General features: G+C 44.4%; 1 protein-coding gene across 1 annotated transcript in view; it reads right to left on the bottom strand.

Moving 5' to 3' along the window:
- Nucleotides 1-15,803, bottom strand: part of LOC137322957 (RPA-related protein RADX-like) — a 53,086-nt gene that overhangs the window by 23,044 nt on the left and 14,239 nt on the right. The window contains exons 5-6 of the mRNA XM_067986218.1: nucleotides 7,229-7,320; nucleotides 941-1,063 (exon numbers count right to left, since the gene is read on the bottom strand). Coding sequence (XP_067842319.1) covers nucleotides 941-1,063; nucleotides 7,229-7,320 — 215 coding nt within the window. The remainder of the gene's footprint in view (nucleotides 1-940; nucleotides 1,064-7,228; nucleotides 7,321-15,803) is intronic.

The following is a 15,803-nucleotide window of genomic DNA, read 5'->3' as shown; positions in this document are numbered from 1 at the left end:
TCCCCAATTTTCATCGCTCCACCATTGGCGACTGTGCGTTCAGCTGCCCAGGCCCTAAAATCTGGAAATCCCTCCCTAAACCTCTCTGCTTCTCTACCTCTCTCTCCTTCTTTAAGATGCTCCTTAAAACCTACCTCTCCTTATGTGGCTCGGTGTCAAATTTTGTTTGATAACGCTCCTGTGAAGCGCCTTGGGACGTATTACTATGTTAAAGGCGCTACATAAATGCAAGCTGTTGTTATTGTTGCAAGAGTGGAACCAAGTGAATTTAGTATCAATGAGCTGAACAATGCAGGAGAGGCGCTGGAAGAAGATGGTGTGGTTGACTATGTTAAAAGTTGCAGAGGTTGAGGAGGGATAATGCACCATGGTCACAGTCACAGAGGATGTCATTTGTAACTTTGGTTATGGCTGTTTTGGTGCTGCAACATAGGCAAAAACCTGATTGGAGAGATTTAAACAGGGAAGGATGGGGACGGATTTGGGAGGTGACAACATGTTCAAGAACCTTGGAGAGGAAAGAGTCGGGAGATTGGAAGAGTGGAGGGTGGTTTTTTTTAATTGGGGGGGGTCTTGAAGACAATTTTGCAAGCAATGGGACAGTACCTGAGGAGAGGGAAATATTAGTAGCAACTATAGAAACATATTCAAAGTTTAAGAAATAATAATGAAGTGGCTTTAAAGAGTTAATGAAATAAATGTGGAACTTATGCATCTGGTAACTAAAATTAGATCTTAGCAGGACGCATCAGTAAACTCTGATATCTGCAGCAGAAGAAAATAAATTAAGTAGCAGTGCAGAGATGGAGTCAATATATCTTGGGGAATATCACATGGCCTCTTGTCAAAGCTGCACTGGCCCTGTGAATTTATCCTGTATAGTTACTGTACAACAAATAAGAAATATTAATTTGTGACACACTTTTCCAAGGTTCACTACCTGGATGAAGCCGTTTGTAAACATCTGGTTGGGAAGTGCAATAAAGTTCCAAAATAAATGGTTTTGCACTAGTTTCATCTACCATCTCTACAAACCGTCGAACCCAAAAATCCTCACCATCTTCTACATATATTAGAAAAAAAGACAAATTATTAGAAACTTCACAAATGTTAGTACTTTCAGAAAAATAGACTACTTTGTAGGATCTTTTTCATTTTTCAAATGATATCCATTCTTCACATATCATAGACGTTGAAAAAATGCATTAAAATGTAATGATAAGTGTCATGATAATGCTGCTCCTATGCCATATAAAGCTCCAATGCCTGTAACATTAGTGGTACAAATTTAGGAGGGTGAAAATCTCATACATTGGAAGCATAACCATAGGACTGTTCTGCCAAAGGCGCCTTATGTGCTGCAGTTAAATCGAGACAGCAATGTTCAATTAATGTGTGAAGATTACTCCATGTTCAGCATTGCGTTTTTGATCAACTGGAATCTGATTGAGAGATGCCCAGGATTCAGCCGTGAAACTTGGGGAGTAACCCTCAACTTACACCCTGGGCTTCTTCCCTGCAAGATGGCAGCAGTGTAGAATGTATCCGCACATCCAATTGACTATTTGGCTTGGGTTCTTGCACCACTGAAAATGCATAACTGTCAAGGCTGTTTAAATTTGTGTCTGGTATATAATAATTTAGGCCTTTGTGCATCTACAAGGTAGAAGCTACATCCCAGTTATGAGTTATGTGGCAGAAGAAACTATGGGACAACAATTTCTTGAACCAAATGAAGCATCTTTAGGCTAATACTCTGGCTGAGTCCTGTGGACCGACCGGCAAGTTAGAATTACAAATCAATACAAGTGATCTATAATAAGGGTTTGCAGTTCACAAATTTTGTAAGCCAAATTTAATGCTAAAAATGCAGTTTTTCATTCATATGTTCAAAGAAGCTTGAAAGGTTGGCACAATAACTTGTGAAAAATTCAATTATGGTCCCAATAGAAAGCAGTAAAGACCCAACTGGCAACAATTTCCAAATAGTTTACATAAAATAGGATTAAAAGGTGACCCCCAACAACCTCCTGCTAATCCTATTGCCCTCCCTCAGCTGATGAATCAGTCCTCCTCCATGTTGAGCACCACTTGGAGGAAGCACTGAGGGTAGCAAGGGCACAAAATGTACTCTGGGTGGGGGACTTCAATGTCCATCACCAAGAGTGGCTCGGTAGCACCATTACTGACCAAGTTGGCCGAGTCCTGAAGGACATAACTGCCAGACTGGGCCTTGGAAGGTGGTGAGAGAACCAACACGAGGGAAAAACCTACTTGACCTCTTCCTCACCAAACTACCTGTCACAGATGCATCTGTCCGTGTCAGTATTGGTAGGAGTGACCACAGCACAGTCCTTGTGGAGATGAAGTCCCGTCTTCGCACTGAGGACACCATGCAACATGTTGTGTGGCACTACCACCATGCTAAATGGGATAGATTCAGAACAAATCTCGCAGCTCAAAACTGGGCATCCATGAGGCGCTGTGGGCCATCAGCAGCAGCAGATTTGTATTCCAGCAGAATCTGTAACCTCATGGCACGGCATATTCCTCACTCTACCATTACCAACAAGCCAGGGGATCAACCTTGGTTCAATGAGGAGTGTAGAAGAGCATGCCAGGAACAGCACCAGGCATACCTAAAAATGAGGGGCCAACCTCATGAAGCTACAACACAGGACTACATGCATGCTAAACAGCGGAAGCAACATACTATAGACAGAGCTAAGCGATTCCACAACAAAATGATCAGATCAAAACTCTGCAGTCCTGCCACATCCAGTCGCGAATGGTGGTGGACAATTAAACAACTAACGGGAGGAGGAGGCTCTGTAAACATCCCCGTCCTCAATGATGGCAGAGTCCAGCACGTGAGTGCAAAAGACAAGGCTAAAGCGTTTGCAACCATCTTCAGCCAGAACTGCCGAGTGGATGATCCATCTCAGCCTCTTCCCAATATCCCCACCATCACAGAAGCCAGTCTTCAGCCAATTCGATTCACTCCACGTGATATCAAGAAACGGCTGAGTGCACTGGATATAACAAAGGCTATGGGCCCCGACAACATCCCGGCTGTAGTGCTGAATACTTGTGCTCCAGAACTAGCCACGTCTCTAGACAAAATTGTTCCAGTACAGCTACAACACTGGCATCTACCCAACAATGTGGAAAATTGCCCAGGTATGTCCTGTCCACAAAAAGCAGGACAAATCCAATCCAGCCAATTACCACCCCATCAGTCTACTCTCAATCATCAGCAAAGTGATGGAAGGTGTCGTCAACAGTGCTATCAAGCGGCATTTACTCACCAATAACCTGCTCACCGATGCTCAGTTTGGGTTCCGCCAGGACCACTTGGCTCCAGACCTCATTACAGCCTTGGTCAAAACATGGACAAAAGAGCTGAATTCCAGAGTTGAGGTGAGAGTGACTGCGCTTGACATCAAGCCAGCATTTGACCAAGGAGCCCTAGTAAAATTGAATTCAATGGGAATCAGGGGAAAAACTCTCCAGTGGCTGGAGTCATACCTAGCACAAGGGAAGATGGTAGTGGTTGTTGGAGGCCAATCATCTCAGCCCCAGGACATTGCTGCAGGAGTTCCTCAGGGCAGTGTCCTTGGCCCAACCATCTTCAGCTGCTTCATCAATGACCTTTCCTCCATCATAAGGTTAGAAATGGGGATGTTCGCTGATGATTGCAGTGTTCAGTTCCATTCGCAACCCCTCAGATAATGAAACAGTCCGTGCCCGCACGCAGCAAGACCAAGACAACATCCAGGCTTGGGCTGATAAGTGGAAAGTAACATTCGCGCCAGACAAGTGCCAGGCAATGACCATCTCCAACAAGAGAGAATCTAACCAACTCCCCTTGACATTCAACGGCATTACCATCGCCGAATCCCCCACCATCAACATCCTGGGGGTCACCATTGACCAGAAACTTAACTGGACCAGCTACATAAATACTGTGGCTCCAAGAGCAGGTCAGAGGCAGGGTATTCTGAGGCGAGTGAGTCACCTCCTAACTCCCCAAAGCCTTTCCATCTACAAGGCATAAGTCAGGAGTGTGATGGAATACTCTCCACTTGCCTGGATGAGTGCAGCTCCAACAACACTCCAACGACACCATCCAGGACAAAGCAGCCCGCTTGATTGGCATCCTCTCCACCACTGTGCACAGTGGCTGCAGTGTGTACCATCCACAGGATGTATTGCAGCAACTCGCCAAAGCTTCTTCAACAGCACCTCCCAAACCCACGACCTCTACTACCTAGGACAAGGGCAGCAGGCACATGGGAACAGCACCACCTGCACGTTCCCCTCCAAGTCACACACCATCCCGACTTGGAAATATATCGCTGTTCCTTCATCGTCGCTGGGTCAAAATCCTGGAACTCTCTACCTGACAGCACTGTGGGAGAACCTTCACCACACGGACTGCAGCAGTTCAAGAAGACGGCTCACCACCACCTTCTCAAAAGCAATTAGGGATGGGCAATAAATGCTGGCCTTGCCAGCGATGCCCTCATCCCATAAACGAATAAAATAAAACCAAATGTAAATCTGTTAAATGCAAGACTGAATTAGCTGCAATGTGAGCCTGAAAACAACTAGTTTTAAAACTAATGGTGAACTGATGCTGGAGTCTAGAATGTGCAGGATATCACCTGATAAAGGACTAATGGACTTAGTAGAACACCACTGCACCAACCTTTTCCATTTTGTGTTATAAGCTCAATTAGTGGATTCCCTATGGGAATTAATCAAGGCAGCTATCATCGGGGAGATGAATATCTACTTTCCATTGCCTCTAAATCCTGAAAATGTCCTGAAATATCTCTAGTGGATCTTCCATTTGTGAAGATGAACTGTGAGAGAATGGACTATCTGCCACTAGATGTGGTGCCAAGAGAATCATCTCATGACTTATGAATCCTGGTAGATCCTCGCTGGTTGGGAAAGGGTGACTCTATGAAGGGGGGCGAACTACAGGTTGAGCAGGTTCAGCGGAAGTGATAGCATCAAAAGTTGGCCAGTGGAGACTACAAAGATGGCTGCTGCTATTAGACTTAAAGCTCTTAAATAACTTTTTGCTGGGATTAATTGTGCAGACAGGGACCGTGCCTGTGTTACCCATTCTTCCTTGGTGGGGATTGCGAGTAAAAAGCCCAAGGCCATTCAAGAGTCTTTTTTGGGTTATTGGAGGCCTTCTAATACCGAGGTGATTATTTGCACTTAATTTTGACTGACCCGGAGAAATAACAATCTAAAGCGTCACTAGTGCAATATCATTGGGATTACTTCAGCAATAGTGTCTCGCATGGTGCCAAGACCTCGAAGCTGCAAGTTCCCTCTCTGAGGCAGTTCTATAATTCTAGACCTCGAGCTACTTCCTTGGAAGGATTGGGTGTTTAATTTTGATTTATGTACAGAATATGGCACTGGTCAGTGTTGATGGCTGGTGCTGACATACTTTCTGTGAACTCTTGGCATGAGAGGTACAAAAAGATCCACGTTGTCCGATGCTGGTGAGTTCGAGCACAGCTGAAGTCATGGATATTTTGGTGCTGATGTGTGTTCAGAGATGGCCAACTGAGCATGTCTGAATTTCTTAGGCTTACTGCGCTTACCTATTTTGTTCGGAATAATGCCATAAACACAGTGCAGCCATTTCTTACTACTGTGAACTCAAGGTAAATTTGGCAAGTCACAGTATCATTTTTAGATGACAAGCACTTTTACAACAAGTGAGAAATATGAATGAACAGTTGCATTTTGCACGTATTGAAAGCTCTTGGCAGATGTTGGTGCAGACATGCTGATCCAACTATGGAGGTACTTAATTTTTTTGATGCAGGTGACTTATTGCATGGGTAAATGCGGAAGGCCATTCTGTACAACCAAAGCCTAACTGAGGCCCACTCTCCATGTCGAGCATAAAACTTCAATTTGTGCCTTAACCCTTTGTACACTATGCCGGTTTGTTTTTGCCTGCTTTTTTTGCTCTTTATTTGACCATCTAAGATTGGACCCTGGTGTTACTATGTAATGTAAATAGCTGTTTTTTATATATAAAAATGGATTTATTGAACTCTCAAAAATGTTTTTCAAGAATTTTTTTAATTCATAGAATCTTACAGCACAGAAGGAGGCCATTCAGCCCATCATCCCTGCGCCAGCTCTTTGAAAGAGCTATCCAAATAGTCTCAGTCGCCTGCTCTTTCCTCATAGCCCTTCAAATTTTTCCTTTTCAAGTATATATCCAATTCCCTTTTGAAATTTACTACTGAATCTGCTTCCACCACCCTTTCAAGTAGTGCATTCCAGATCATAACAACTCGCTGACTAAAAACATTTCTCTTCATGTCTCTCCTAGTTCTTTTGCCAATGATCTGAAATCTGTGTCCTCTGGTTATCGCCCTGCTGCCAGTGGAAACAGTTGCTCCCTATCTACTTTATCAAAACCCCCTTGTACAATGTTATTGTACATTTTGATTATGGGGTAGTTATGAGAGGAACAGTTTTCTTCATGTGGCTTTGCTTGCAGTGGGAGCAAATCATTTACCCTACATCTTTGGAGATCAGCTAGGTCGGGGGGTGAGAGAGAGTAGAGGAGGTTCTGCCGTCTGAAGATCATCTTGTTGGTTGGAATCTTTGTCTATCCCTGTCAACGGGTGTTGCTGTGTTGGGTGGAGGGAGGGGGTGGGGGAAAGAGAGGCTTACATAAAATGAGCCTCCAAGAATGGACCCGAGATTGATATATGCTTCTCCTGAAAAGGGCAGCCTAGTATTATATTTCAATGGAGGTTTGTCATCCAGCACTGACTAGTGTGGACACTTTAGCCTCCTGAGAAACCTAAAAATGAAACACTAGAACACAGCAGGCTGGATAAATTAGCAGAGTGCGTGATACTTTTAATGCCTGACTAATCTACCCTACGGCTGTTGAAAGTGTGGAGATTTTACCCCAAACTTTGGTGGCAAGAGGTCTGACACGAGGAGCAAAGAACCTTTAGTTAGTGAAAAACAATCTGGGGCATACAATGTGGGAGTAGGAGAGCATGTGTCGAACCGCCTATCTTCAATGTCATAATGACATTTTATGTGAGTCCTTACACATAGGTTCTGTTGAAACCATCATGCTAGACTAAGCTATACTTCTATGGCACGTGGAGGTTTCAAATAAAGAATATTTAGTGTTTTCAAATGAGCACTGCAAACACGTTACCCTTCTTTCTGATTCTTTCACATCTGCCGACAAAAGTGACGAGACCTATGACATCGCAAACATAGGTATCAGGCACAGTGTCCAGTTTATCCCTGAAAATAAAAAGATGCTGCTTTACAATTAGAATAAGGATTCTCAAATAGGCAACATACTTTGTACTTGTTTTTACTTAAAAAAGAAATATCTAATAAAATGTTAGCCAAATATCTATGTCTATTTCAATTTCAATAGCACAAAATTTTCATTACTTCAGTACCTGACAAGATTTATGATCATGTATATAACATCAGCTACCGACAACTTAAAAGTTCTTGGAACCCCTGTAATTTATTTTAAATTCTACTTAAATGCTCATTAGCAAATTATTATTATACTTTACTACAGGGTTTTGCAAGTACTGAATAAGTGTGGCATTTGCAAACTATAACGATAACTAAAATTATCCTTGATGAAAAATATATTTTGTTAACTAAAATTGTTTTCATACTTAAACCTAAATAATTAAAATTTATATATATTATTGAAGCATTGAATGTTGTCCATCCTATTTTTTGTTTGTTCTTTTCAGACAGCTGATAGTACCCATGGATCAGTGTGGTATTACTTGTCACATGATTAGTTGGTACCAACCATATGGCACAACTCATTGAAAAGCAGGCATGTTCAACCTGAGCCCATGCAATAAAGCAATAATCAAACTAATTTTTTTTGTTTTTAAATAAAATTACCAAAATAATGATTTAGATCCCATTAATACTTTGTTAAATTTTAAAACAAAATTAAGTGCTTTAAAAAGCTCAATATTATTTATGTGTTGTCAGCATGTTGCAGTTCCAGCTGATTACTTGACTTTTCTCAATTATTTTTGACGTTGCCTCGAGTCCCAATTTGTTCTGTTTCAGTCAATTTTCTGCATTTGGGAGAGTTCAATCCAAGACCCCACTTGCCGGCAAACAGAACTCCAGAAGGACTTCAAAACATAATTAAAGTCTGGGAATTAGCTGGAGCTCCAATGTGCTTAAAAAAAATTAAAGATGTACTTTTTTGAAGGACTTCTGGACTTACATTGTTTTTGTTGATTTTCAAAAATAAAATTCAAGAGGGGAAACCACCAATTTCAGGAGTCGCAATTCCATAAAGAGAAAGAAAAATTCTAATAAAGGCTTCAAAAATATTGTCCTTATAAGGACTGTTGCAAATTTTGGGTTTGCACATGATATTCTCTCAAGTTCAGCATCACCAATCACTTCTGTAAAGGGACCTTGTGTTCTCATATTAATTGTACTTGTACTGCCCAATATGTAGTTAAATGATAGCATGAGCCGGGGTTGTAGCAATAAGACCTCTTGTTTTATGTGCTAGATACTGTGATATTAGCGTGTACCACTACATGTATTTGTCTCTTCCATTTTTTTACCTCTCTGCTCGGATAAACTGCAGAATGGGAAGAGTGCTCATTAAGCAACTAAGATAGCAAACAGAAGCAGCCTGGGGCCACTGACCAAGGCAGCCATACAGCAGACAGAGCTACTGAAGCAGCACAAAAAGAGGGTGAGAACATGTCAGTGGAGAGTGGGAAGGAGTGGATGAGACTTCTACAACAATTTGGGGAGGAGGAGAGATCTGGTCACGGCCACTGCAGCATTATAGGGCGTGGGTGGTAACCAGCGCGGCTGCTACAGGTCCATGGGGAGTACCGCTCCAGCCAAACGCTGCAAGATCTGAAATGACACAGGAACATAAAAGAAGAAGAAAAAAAATCATCGAACACGCACAGCTGTGCAGAAGGGGTGGGATTACTGCCAATCGTAACAACCCAGGCAACCCTCAATACCAGAATCATTCAATTTCAGTTTACTTTTAAGTGCAGTCATTAGAACACAAATTTGGAATGTAAACTGGCAAATTTGCCAAAAAAAGCAAATTTTGATAAATTTTGTTCATATCATGACAAAACTAGGAAGAGAAGCATGTGAAGCTGCAAGAGTTGGCTTCCTAATAACCTGTATTCCAGTAAGGGCAGTGAACTCTGACCAACATCAACATTACAATAATGAATTTTATGCACACCTCAAACCTCAGGGATACTATGATTATAAATATCTCCGATCTGTGCTGCCCAAAAACCTATTGTGCAAGAGGAGTTATATAGGAGGGGAAGGAGAGGGCCAGCTCTTATTTGTGGGAGGAGGAGAAATTCTGTTGAGCAAAGGGTGTGGAGGTAGAAAGAGATAACCTATTGAACAGGGAGAGGGACATGAGAAGAGAGAAAGAGCAAGATAAAGAGACACACCATTTTTTCCCGTCTATCAGTCCACAAGGGGAGGGCAGGGTCGTAGCATATAGCTAAATATAAGACAGGGGTTAGATTAATGGGTGACTAGCTGTATGGGGTGAATGCAAAGGCCTCAGCCCCAATATCAAACAAGGCTCAGAATTGGGCAACACAGCCCAGACGTAGTGGCCATGATTTTAACATGGCGGCGGGAAGTCAGTGGGTGGATGGATTTGGGTGTGGGGAACCCAGAAGCAAAGTGAGCACGTTTAAATCTGCGATTGTATCTCGATTGCAGTCAATTACCTTTGCTTCCGGGTTTCGCGTTTCCAAGCTGTACAGCGGGCTACTGCGCACCCGAAAGCCCACTATTTAAAGAATAGATTTTGAAGGCGATGTGGAGTCTAGGAGAGCAAAGGCAGCGCCTAGATTTACTGATGCTTCACTGGAAGCACGGCTGGGTGCATGAGAAGCAGGAGGGAAGTAATTTACCCCAGCAATGGGTGGAAGAAACCCGGTTCTGCCACCAAGAAGGCGTTGCTGGAGGTGGCAGGAGAGGTGAGCAGCAGGAGTACGGTGCTCAGGTCTTGGCAGTGGAGAAAGCGGTTTAATGATCTAACCAGGTCAGGAAAAGATAGTACATTTGCTGATTCACCCACAGCCCATGAATTGCAACACCCCCTCTCACTGTGTTGGCACGCCTACTCCATCACATCACTCCTCACATCCACTTAAGTTTCAGCAAAAACTAACCTTCACTTTCTATGCACTTCTTCACCTCCCCATTTATGCGCCCACCACTGCCACTCACCCCAATCCTGATGCAATGAGATGCATCTGTCTGATAGTCACCCTCTGATGCATCTGTTTCACTGTCAGCCTCACCCAAAGCAATGCATCCATCGGGTGAATACATCACCTTCAGTCACTCACAGGTCTGTTCTTTCTCCCCTTGTAGGAGAAGAGAGCGCAAAAGGCAAGGGAGAGGACGAGGACTGGAAGTGAACCACCACAAATAGTCCGGCTGACAGATGCAGAGGAGCAGGCCATGGAGATAAGTCGCACCGTTGCATACATATCCGTTGGAAATGAAGAGGCTGGCAACCCGCAGATTGCTGGTGACAGAACTTTGACATCTTTCACAAACATGATGAATTGATTTTAATCAATGATTGAACTTTTCCAGACCTCAGTATGGTCAGTGGAAAGATTGTTAATTTTCCACTGACCATACTGAGGTCTGGAAATTTCAGCTTCTGTTGTCTTCCAGGGCCTTCACACCTTCCACAATAGCGGAGAGGATGGAGGAGTCCATCTCCATCGCTAGTGGATAGTCGTCGCAGGTAAGTGTGGGAATGTCTGCGATGGAGAGAATGGTAACCTCCATTGAGCTTCAAGCATGGCTCTCAGATGAGTCCATGCAGGTCATGACAACAGCCGTGCGGACTCTGGATGCCAACATGTCTGCCACCTTAAACAGGCAGAGAGATACTTTAGCTGTGGCCTGAGAACGCGGCACATCTGCTCACCAGCCTGCTGCCCAGCAGAGTGGTGGGAGTGATGATGCGCTGACCCAGGAGAGGGATGATGGCGAAAAAGGATAAGGAAATGGGGAGCCCACTCAAAGCACTCCCACCTCTCACCCATTGCCCCCTCCTCAACCAGTATTCGCAATGCTGCCTCCTCTGCCGATGGCCGAGTCTGCCCCTGCACAGGTACAGGTGGAGCAGTCCTAGTCGGGGCATTCATGGGCTCCAAAACCCAAAGGTTGTAGGTAGAGAGCATCTCAGCAGTCAGGGCAGGTATCTGAGCAACCCGCCACTACCTCTGCTGAAACCACAGGGGATGCATCACAGACAAGCGGTAGAAAGAGAAATACGAATCTCCTCCTTGCTAAATAGTTACGCAACCCCTGAGCCGTCCACGTCCAACTTCTTAGAGGGACAAGTGCCGTTTTGCCACACGAGATTGAGCAATTGAGTAATTCACCAAGTGTATGCACAAGGGTGTTTGACGAGCTGTCATGTTGTTAATTTATATATTTTTTTGTTATGGCACATTAAACTTAACCATTATCACCATCACTGCCACGTCTTGGCCGTAATTGAGTCCCTTTTCTGAATTCGCCCTTTCATGTGCTTCATCATGAATGCCAAGACATTATGCCACCCATTGGGCACGTGTGCAATGGGTGTGTACGTGGTTGAAGGACAGTTTTGTGCAATGGAGGGGGATGGGGGGGGTTGGGTGGTGGTGGTCTTGGTTGTTCCAGGCTGCCAAAGTATTTCAAGTATCCAATTTGCACATCTAATTATGTGAACCTGTTAGAGATGAGGGAATCCCTGGCATCATGGGCAATAATGTGGGCCGCTGCTCTGGCGATGGGTTTCCGATCTCTTTTTTTAATCCTCCTCCTCCTCTTTTTCAATGTTGCCGCCAGATGAGGAGGCATCATGTGCGCATTCAACCTTCTCTACCTGTAACCTTCTCTACTGCGCTATGTTGTGCAGGACGCAGCACACAACCATTATTCTGTACACCGTCGCTGGCGAGTACTGAAGGGCTCCCCCAGATATATCCAGGCACATGAAGCGCATCTTCAACATTCCTATGGTTTGCTCAATGACAGACCTGGTGGTCATGTGGTTCTGGTTGTACCGCTGCTGTGCCACACTGGTGCGGTTTCTCACTGGTGTCATGAGTACCATCTGCAGGGGGTATCCTTTGTCTCCAAGGTGCCAGCGCTTAAGTCTGTCTTCTGTTTGTAAGAGGTCAGGATGTTGGACTTGCACAAAATTAATGAATTATGACAGCTGCCAGGGAATCTTACACACACCTGCAGAAATATCTTTCGGTGGTCGCACACCGGCTGTGCATTGATGGAGTGATATCTCATTCAGTTTATGAACAGTCCTGGCTCATGTGGAAGTCCTCAGATTGCTACGTGTATGCAATCAATTGCATCCTGCACCCGTGGGAAGCCAGCCAGAGAGTTGGCTTATGTGCAGATGACTGAGACACCCTGGAGACGGTGGCGCCCTGGAAGGATCCAGAGGCGAACAAATTAAGGGCAGTGGTGACTTTTACTGCGACGGGCAATGCCTGGCCAGCAGGTCCAGCCGGGGGTAGCTCTTCATGAAGGAGCATGCAAATGTCTGCGACCACCTGCCGACTCAATCTCTGCCTGCGTAGGCACTGCTCCTCAGAGAGGTCTAGGAAACTCATCCTTTGCCTGTAGACCCTTTCACATGGGTAGTGCCTCCTGTGATCTCGGCCACTCCGTTGGTCCCCTCTCTGCTCTTCTCCAGGTTCTTGTTGCGCACCTCTGTCTTGTGCACCTGGAGATCCCAGAACTGCACGACATGCCTGCCGGGGATGATGACGTGCCTCCTCCTCAGATGTACCGCGGAATACATCCATTGCGTCCCCCATCCTGATCTTGTCAGTTTGAGGGGCTCCAAAATGTAGGTAAATTTGTCTCAAAACAAGAATTCTCAGTCTCAACAAAGAAATCTCAGTCTAAACACAAAGACTTCCCAGCCAAACGTTTGTCTGAGAGGACTGAGTGCTCAGCTGTAATACCTTGCCTTTTATTGAGATGTGTCAATCAATGGTTTAAAGGGCCAAATCAGCTTCGGCTGCAGCTCGCCTCCGTTTCTATGGCGTGTTTCAGAAGCCATGGGAGACATGTTCAGAAGCAGTTAAATCCATTCCTGTTACAGAATCCACAAAAAGTAAATTACCTAAAGTGTTTCAACTACCTGAATTGGCCCTTTAAATATCGGCCCGCCGGCTTTAAGTGGGGACGGGACTTCCAGGTTTCTGTTGTGCACGTGCATCCAAATGCGCCTCGGTTAAAACCAGAAATGGGCACAATAGAGCCAGGATGCAGTCCTCCAAAAACAAACTATTTTCACTGCGCACCTGCCCCCAACCCACTTGGGGGTTCAAATTATCCCGTGTGTTCTGAGGATACACAAGGCTAATGGGGGTGAAGGTGCTTCACCCAAGTGCTAAACTCTTCACTTTTTATCCACAAGCAACAAGAGAGCTGGTGATGGAGAGATACATAGATAATACAAGAGAAAGAGAGAGAAAGAAGACAATATAACAGAAAACAGAATAAGAGAAAAACAAATGAATTATAGAATGGGAAAGAGCAGAGACAGTTACAGGAAATGAGATAACTCTTTTTTTTAATAAAGTGTCTGTGAACACTACCATGAGTGGTCATTGTTTTACATATAAAAAATTAACCAAAACTCCTTTGTACAACTAAAACCACACTAATATCTAATAGCTATCACCACTGCAGATTTATTTTTTATTTTAAAATCAGAATTTTTTTTTAAACCAAAGAAGATCCCCTTTTCAGCTTAATAGAAACATCTTCCCTGAGAGGGCTATTGATTACAGATATTGTTACTCTGAATTATTGTTCATATCTCCTTTTCCCAGAACTTCATGTCAATGCCGATGGGTTGCACAACCTGAAACCAAACTGCATTAGCCAGCTTTTGGAGGAGACAGTTGATGACTGTAGGCTGATGAGTTCCTGTAAACTGAAACTTAAATTTTGAATTAAACTTGCAATGAGCAAAGATTAGAAAGTGTAATCAACATTCTCTATGAAAATTTAGCAGTAATGGCCTTAAAGTCTTAATTAAAACTTACTAAAAAATTAGGGATATCTTGGTTTGTCGTCAATACTTTTGGCATAATATATTTCCAGAATGCTGGAACTTTCTCAATCAGGATTTTCAAGAAAACAATGAAAAATTTCATAAGTATTTACAACAGACAGACCAAGATTAAAAGAATATTTGTGAAACAAATTTTGATTAAAGAAATGAAGATATATGCATACATAGAAAGGCATACGTGTATTTGAAAGCACCTTTTGGTGAAATGTGCAATAAATCTTAATTTGAATTAAGAACTGGGGTAAAGCAAATAAGAATATGTAATGACTGAAATCATCCAAATATTTCACAGGGCATGATGCACCATGAGTTGGGGCAGGGATTTGTCATGGGAGGTGGGACAGCTAATTGAATGGTAGAGATGTGGGGATGGACAGGAATGGTAGAGATGTGGGGATGGACAGGAATCGTAGAGTGTCACTTCATTAACTTTGGGGATCATGGCAATGTTATACAGGCTTTTTCTCAGATGAAATTTGCTGGGTATATGCCATGATAGAGTAGGCTACATTGGGCCCGATATTAGGAGGGCGGCGGGTTCTCAGCAGTGGGGGGGGTCGACTGGGCGTGTGGATAACGCGCCCAGTGAAATCGGGGTGCTCCACACGGAATCGCAGCCACTTACCTGTGCTTTTGGGTTTCGCACTGGAAAGCTGCGCAGCGGGTGGACTGCGCATGCGCAGCATAGACATAGATAGCATATCACCCCTCACACCCACTCAAAGTTCATCCTCATCTTACCTGCACTTACTCACCTTGCCAGTACTCATCCCACCTCTACCACTCACCCCAATTCTCATACAATCTCATGGCTCTATCTCATACTCACCCTCTCATGCATCTCTTTCATGGTCAGCCTCACTCAACCTGCCACTACCTGTGCTGCAGCCACAGGGCATGCATCACATATGTGCAGTAGGAAGCGTAAGGCAAACATGTCGTGAGCATGAAGGGGATGCACAAGGGTGTTTGAGGGTTTGTCATGGTTTTTACCTATATTTAATCTGATCAACTCACATAACATATTATATTGTCACCACTACTGCCACGTCTTTGCGAATCTTGTCTGATTTGTGCAATAATGCCCTTTCCTGAGGATCACTATGAAGACCCACAACTGATGCCACCCACTGTGTCACTGCAGAGTGGGTGTAGGTGTATTTGTAGGGCTCTTTTGTGCAGACGACTGAGAGGCGTCGGCGATGTCCCCGATGGCACCCTGGAAGGATGCGGAGAAGAAGTTGTTGAGGGCAGTGGTGACTTTGACAGCGACAGGTAAGAAGATGGTGCTCGGGTCAGCCGGGAGCAGCTCGGCATGAAGGAGGCTGCAGATGTCCACGACTACATGTCGAGTGACTCTGAGCCTCTGTGTGCACTGCTGCTCAGAGAGGTCCAGTAAGCTGAGCCTCGGTCTGTAGACCCTGTGGCAAGGGTAGTGCCTTCCGCGACGCATCTCTCTCTGCCTTTGCCCTCCCTCCTGCTGTGCAGGTAGATGTGTCACAGCATTGTGTTGTGGGGCTCCACATGTCAGAGGTGGACGGCGTGGCGGGCGAGGCTGGTGATGCTGTTCATCCTCCAAGGAGGTCATGACTGCAGC

This window comes from Heptranchias perlo, chromosome 6, assembly GCF_035084215.1.
Source record: "Heptranchias perlo isolate sHepPer1 chromosome 6, sHepPer1.hap1, whole genome shotgun sequence".
Taxonomy (NCBI): Eukaryota; Metazoa; Chordata; class Chondrichthyes; order Hexanchiformes; family Hexanchidae; genus Heptranchias; species Heptranchias perlo.
This window is presented reverse-complemented; position numbering and strand designations above follow the sequence as displayed.